Raw genomic sequence first — 6,191 nt, 5'->3', positions numbered from 1 at the left:
CCGTCCCCTAGCTCTGCCGTCCCCTAGCTCGGCCGTCCCCCAGCCTGTCTGTCCTCCAGGCTTGGCTTTGGCTTTAGTATTCCCTATGTGCCCTCCAGCACATGGCTTCGCCTCTGTGGGTGCCCCTGGAGGGGGAGGCCTCAGAGGCCCCCTCTGGCTCTAGGATTCCATGACTGGTGTCCATGGCTTTTTCCTGTGGTCCTGTTCCTGCTCCACCCTTCCTCCTCATACCTGCTGGGCCCTGGGGAGGCTCACCAAGTACCAGCCTTGGCAAAGCCAGTCCAGGCAGCTGCTGCCCAGCACCCTAGCGGGCGCTTCATACATGAAGAAGCAGTGGACACACTGCCCACCACAGCAACGTGAGGGAGGTAGGTGGCCAACCTGACCCAGCAGATGGAAGGTCCCCACTGTCACACTGAGGCAGGGAGCCTGGGACCACTCTCTCCATTCCTTGCTGACCCCCTAAGGCAGCACCCAGTCCATGTTGGGACGTGTTTAGGGGCCCACATAGAAACCCAGGGCAATTCTGAGCTCAGTGCCAATGCTCCTGCCTGGGAAAGCTGGACAGGGAGCCTTGACAGAGCACATTCTTTCGGTCCTCGAGGAGAAGGCACAGACCTCAACCCTAACTCAGTGCTGGCCTAGCTGGGGCACAAGGAAGCCTGGCTCTGCAGAGGGCGGAGCAGAGGAGAGGCCTGGCCCTCTAGAGCCTTCTAGGAGAGTGGCTGAAGAGCCGGCAAGGCCAAGGGAGACAAATGCACCGAGGAGGGCACGGAACGAAGTGTCCGCTTTGCTGAGGTATCTACAGAGGCAGGGATCAGCTGCAGAAGCCACCTCACCCAACAGGATGAGGGGCCCAGGCTCACCATGGCCCACCCTGACTGGGCTACTGGGGGGCAGGAGAGGGGAGACTCAAGTCCAAGCCCCAGAAGCCTTGCAACGAAGGCACACTACACTCTGGGGAAGCTTTTCATGCAAAACGGAGGCAGGAAGCAGAGACAGCCAGGCCACCCCCAGCTAGTGGGGGGAGCAGAGCCCAGGCTGGACAGCAGAGGTGGGTGGTGCTCTGCAGAGTTCCACCTGCCCTGCATGCTGACAGGTGCCTGTTAGAGTGTGCCGAGTCCTCTCCCCTCCACCTTCACTGGATCCACCCAAAGTCCTGGGCTCTGCAGAGCGAGGGGCCGAGTCAGACCCAGCAGCCCTGCAGGTCCATTCCTGGACCAGTCCTCTAAGACGACAAATCCACCCTAACAAACCCACTACGTGGGCAGGACCAGGCACAATGCTCAGTGCCAGAGGTCCCAGCTCCCGCCTGTAGCCCTGGACTGGGCAGCGCTCTCCAAGGAGGCCTTGGGGCTGGCGGGCTGCTCCTCACGGGATCACTTATGAAGAAACAGACAATGCCGGGCTGCCTCCTCCAGGGAAGGGGAGCGTGACGCAGGAATGGCTCCAGTCGTTTCTTCTTCACAAGAGCAGAAACCAGGAACCCTTGCTGTGCCACAACTCCCAAGTAAAAACCCTGGCGTGACCCCCTCCGTGCGTAGGGCTGGTCAGCAGTCAGCTGGCTGTGTGCCACTTGCCATCCGTCCCTGGCTTCAGGTTTGCTTCCACCCACCCCCCCCCATCAAACCCAACAGGGAACAGCCAGGGCCCTGGGCTCTGTGAAGCCCCCCTGCCTGACTACGCACCTCTCGCCGGGACTTCTGCGAGGACCTGTCAAGGACATCGTCGCTGGAGAGGTCCGAGTCCTCGGAGAAGCTCAGCTGGCGCCGGAGCTGCAGCTCTGTAGGGAGAGGAGGCTGCATGAGGATGGCGCCAGCCTGCCGGGGCAGCTGTCTCCTGCTCCCACGTGCAGACGGGGAGGTCAGGAGGGAGGCTGGACTCATTTTAGTTTAATGGATCCTTCCCCCATCCTGGGGAGCCAGGAGCTGACATCAACATTTGCCTGGGCAGGGCAGAGCTGACACCAAGTGGGCGGACCGCGGCCTGCCCAGCCCCTCCCGGCAGCACCACCCTCTGCCCTGTGCACACGTGGACTGGGGTCGTGTGACTTTAGAAGGGCACAAACCTCCACTCTTCCTGATCCGGTTTCAAGCTGGCTTTGAGAATTTTGTTACTAAGCAGGCTACGCCCTGTGAACCCATGGTTCGGTCCCTTCTCTAGGTCAGCATGGCTCCCGAAAAAGCCTTGGGGGGCAGTGCGTAAGCATGAATCCTGAGAGCCCCAATGACCCGAGCCCACGTGCACCCCTCCCACTCTGCCCGCAGGCGGGCCCGACGCCCACGCACCTGCCCTCACGATGGGCAGTGCCCTGTGCTTGCCGGAGTCCACTGTGGCCCCGCTGGAGGGGGTGCTGGGGCAGGACTTGTCGTCGGCCTTCTTCTTCTTGTCCTTCCTGTACCCGGAGAATACCGACTTCCACAGGGACTTGGGTTTGGTGGCGGCCTCCTCTGGGAGGCTGGGGCTGGGCTTTTCCGGGGGCCGGGCCTCGCCTTTGGACTTCTTCTCCTTCTTATTTCTGCGGGGGGAGAAGAGTGACGACCTCTTCTTACTCTTCCCACTGGAGCCCTCGGACGAAGTGAAAGAGCCATCTGCACCCCCCGAGTCCGATGGTGCGGAGAGGACCTCCTCGCTGGTGGCTTCATGCTTCAGGGTGGGCTCCTCAGAGCCCCTGAGAGTGGGGCGGGTGGGGGAGTCAGGCCGGCGCTCCTTGCCCTGGGAGGGTGCCGAGGACACCTTGCGCGGCCTGGGGGCACCTGTGGCCAGCTCCATCTGCTGCATCCTGCTCAGCTGCCTGGCCATGGCGTCCCTCAGCGCCTGGCTCTTCACGGACTTCTCCCTGGCTCGCATGCGCTCCTCCGCCAGCTCCTTGGCTTCAGCGGAGACGAAGGGCAGCCCCCTCTTCTGTGGCTGCAGTGCCCCCTCCAGAGCAGGCAGCCTCCCGTTCTCCTTGGCCATGGATGGGTGGGGAGGCTTCTCAGGGTGCAGCCAGCAGGAGGGGGGCGTGAAGAACTTCTCCTGCAGGCTCGAGTCCTCAGTCTTGTCGTCGTAGGTGTCTTCCACGTCATCAGCAAAAGGGATCTCCTCCACGCTCTCCACGAAAGATTTCCGCACTTCCTCTCTGTGGGGCTGGGCAGGCTCCCGGGGGGGCCTCATCCATGTGGCAGGCGAGGGCTGTGGGACCACCGAGGCGTTGGTTTCGGCCTCCCTGAGCTTCCTCCGCAGGGTGGCGGGTTCCTCACCCGGGGGTGGGGGCGGGGGCGGGCTGGAGGGGGGCGTGAGCATGGCGGAGTCCGAGGTGTTGAAGCTCTGGCTGCCCAGTGTCTTCATGTTGGAGGAGCTCCCCTGCAGGCCCAGGCCAGAGCTGCTGGACAGCTCCCTGCGCTCCTCCTGCGCACTGCGTAGCTCCCTGTCGGACGGGGACCGGGGTGGTGGCAGGGACAAGAGTTCACCCTCTAGCGTTGGCAGGCCCGTTCTTTTGGGGACAGGCAGAGGCTTGAGGAGGTGGAGTCCCTCATCCTGGGGGGACTTTTCAACGGAATAGGACTTGAGGGACACTGGCCTGAAGGCAGGCGTGGGGAAGCTGGGTTGGGGCCCCTTGCTGCGGTCCACAGGTGTGAGCCCCAGGCTGCGGCGGATCTCCGCGCTCTTCATCCAGAACTCCTCCACCAGGTCGCTTCGTCTGAGGGCCTCGTCCACAGCAGGGGGGCTGCCCAGTCTGTCCTCAGGGTCACCTTGGCTTTGGACAGGGAGAGGGGCCAGTGGGGTGGATGCTTTGGCTGGGACAGGCTGGAAGCGAATGGGGGACTGGGTAGGGGACGGGATGGTGACCTCGGTGGAAGGCTGGGGCTGGGAGCAGATGGGGAGTGGGCTGGGTGGGGGTGTGGAGGCCGCCAGGGGTGGCCGGGGCTGTGGGCTCCCTGGTGAGGCAGGAGTCCTGGCTTCCGGCAGGGCCACTGGCTGTGATCGGATGGGAGAGTGCACAGCTCTCGGATCTGAGGGGGCGTCAGCTTTGGACTTCTCTTTGGGAAGCAAAGGCTCAGGGAAAAAGTGCTTCTCGGGTGGTTTCTCCTGGGTGGCGGCAGGAACAAGTGGGAGTCGGGGCCCCTGCAGAGAAGGAAGACAGAAGCCGCTGAGAAGGTGAGGGCTTCCACGGCCAGCAGCATCCTCGGGGAGCCTTCTCGCTCAACGTGCCTGCTGCCTGAACTCCCCCCGTCCTCCCAGATGTTATTAGAACAGCTCAGGAGAACCCTTCTCACTTTCTGCTCCAGCTGTTCAAGGTTTAGAACCACTCTGCTCAGTTTAGACAAACTGGGTTTCCAGGGTTTGGTTCATCTCAAATACATCCTATAAACTTTGTCCACTCAGGAACACTGGCCAAAAGGACACGGATGACTGCAGTTCTCACCCTCCAGGAGGCCCCAGAGCACCAAGATCTCTGACGCACACAGTGGGGCCAGGGCTGTAAGAAGACTTACAACCGCTACTACCACAGCGGATTACGGTCAAAGCGCCCTCCCCGGGAAGCGCAAAGATGTGCAACGATGCCTGCAGCAGCCCTTATATCACCTCATCCAAGTGTCTCAAACAAAGCCTCCCGTTTCACAGGTAACATCAGCGAACAGGTCAGTGCAGTGGCTCATGGCTGTCATCCCAGCACTCTGGGAGGCTGAGGCAGGAGGATCGGCTGAGCCCAGGAGCTGCAGGCTGCAGTGAGCTGTGATCATGCCACTGAACTGCTGCCCATGCCAGCCTGGGCAACAGAGTGAGACCCTGCCTCAGGGGGAAAAAAAATCGCTGAATAGCTCCATGCTCCCTAGAATCCCAAAGGCCAAATCAAGCAGATGCAGGCCTGGAACTCCAGTTTTCTCTCTGCTGTGGCCTCTGGACTGTATTTCCCAAACCATGCCCCGCAGGACCTCTGTCCTAGCTGGCCTCGCAGCCTTCTCCGCGTGGTTCACGCACCACAGGCTCTGCTGGACACTGCACATTTCAATGGTCAGACATTCATTTTAACATAATGTTAAAAAAGCATTTGTCATATGAAACCAGTGATCCCATCAATATTATTGCTTTAATTTAAACATAAATTTATTTTTAATAAAATTAATAAAACAATGTTTATTATTCATATTATTTTATATTATAAATTATAATCATACTAATTTTAATAAATTTCTTTATTATATATTAATAAATTTGTTTTAATATAAATTTACGATTTATATAACAAATTTTAATAAATCTATTATACATTTATTAATACATATTTATTTTTAATAAACTTATGTTTAAATTGAACATATGGTATGTGGCATGTAGACCTAGTACAGTGACACAGGACAGACAGCTCAGGTTTGGGATCAGAGTGGGGCAGAGTTAGTAGGGGCCATCCAGACAGCCTCATCCCCGAGTCCAGAGCTGGAACCCCAAGGCCACTCCTGTCATCAACAGCTCTACTTAGCGTAAGAGGACGATAGTTTTCCATCCTCCTCAGAATGAGGAGGCCAGCAGGCTACGTTAGCCCCAGCCGTGATGGGGTTCACACCATGGGCCCCGAAACAGGGACGTTAATGTGTATCTCTGGGGTCCCATCAGTTCTGTGCACCCCACAGCGAGCCCCAAACCCTTACCTCTGTTTTGGGGCTGTGGACCGGAGTGAACAGAAGAGCTGATTCCTGAGGGGACCGGATGGGGCTGGTGGCTTGGGAGGGACCTGAAAAGAATGAACGCAGGGACTTCTAAGAGGAAGCCCCCATGTGCTCGAAGGACACCCGTTTCAGCCAGCCCCAGAGGGTGGAGAGGAGGGCAGAAGGCAAGCTGCTGAGTCTGCTCCCGGCTCCTCTGGAAAGCACACGTTCTCTACGGTGTGAGGACCCCGGCACCGTCTTCCCGGGGCTGCCCAGCACTCTCTGCAGGTGCTCCTGTCAACACGAGGTCAGAGTGTGGGCTTCCTCCACGTGCAGGCTCTGCCAGCAGAGCTTCGGGACGCACCTTCTACCTTCTCCCAGGCCCAAACCATGTAAGGAAAGGGCCGTTGGCCAAAGCATCTGCAGCACCCTGTGGCACAGGGAGGGCGGATGGAGGACGAAAGGTGAGGAGCTGCCTGCACCTGGGAGGGCGGACGGAGGAGGGAAAGCGAGGAGCTGCCTGCACCTGGGAGGATGGGCGGAGGAGGGAAGGCGAGGAGC

General features: G+C 59.2%; 1 protein-coding gene across 20 annotated transcripts in view; it reads right to left on the bottom strand.

Annotated features, from left to right (window-relative positions):
* The window catches only part of MICAL3 (microtubule associated monooxygenase, calponin and LIM domain containing 3), a 242,752-nt gene that overhangs the window by 29,041 nt on the left and 207,520 nt on the right, over positions 1-6,191 (bottom strand). For all 20 annotated transcript variants that reach the window (XM_037734341.1, XM_037734339.1, XM_037734346.1 and 17 more), the window contains 3 exons: positions 5,634-5,716; positions 2,289-4,107; positions 1,689-1,783 (listed from right to left, as the gene is read on the bottom strand). In XM_037734341.1, the coding sequence (XP_037590269.1) occupies positions 1,689-1,783; positions 2,289-4,107; positions 5,634-5,716 (1,997 nt within the window). The remainder of the gene's footprint in view (positions 1-1,688; positions 1,784-2,288; positions 4,108-5,633; positions 5,717-6,191) is intronic.

The sequence above is a fragment of the Cebus imitator genome, unplaced genomic scaffold (genome assembly GCF_001604975.1).
Source record: "Cebus imitator isolate Cc_AM_T3 unplaced genomic scaffold, Cebus_imitator-1.0 Scaffold607, whole genome shotgun sequence".
NCBI classification, from domain to species: Eukaryota; Metazoa; Chordata; class Mammalia; order Primates; family Cebidae; genus Cebus; species Cebus imitator.
This window is presented reverse-complemented; position numbering and strand designations above follow the sequence as displayed.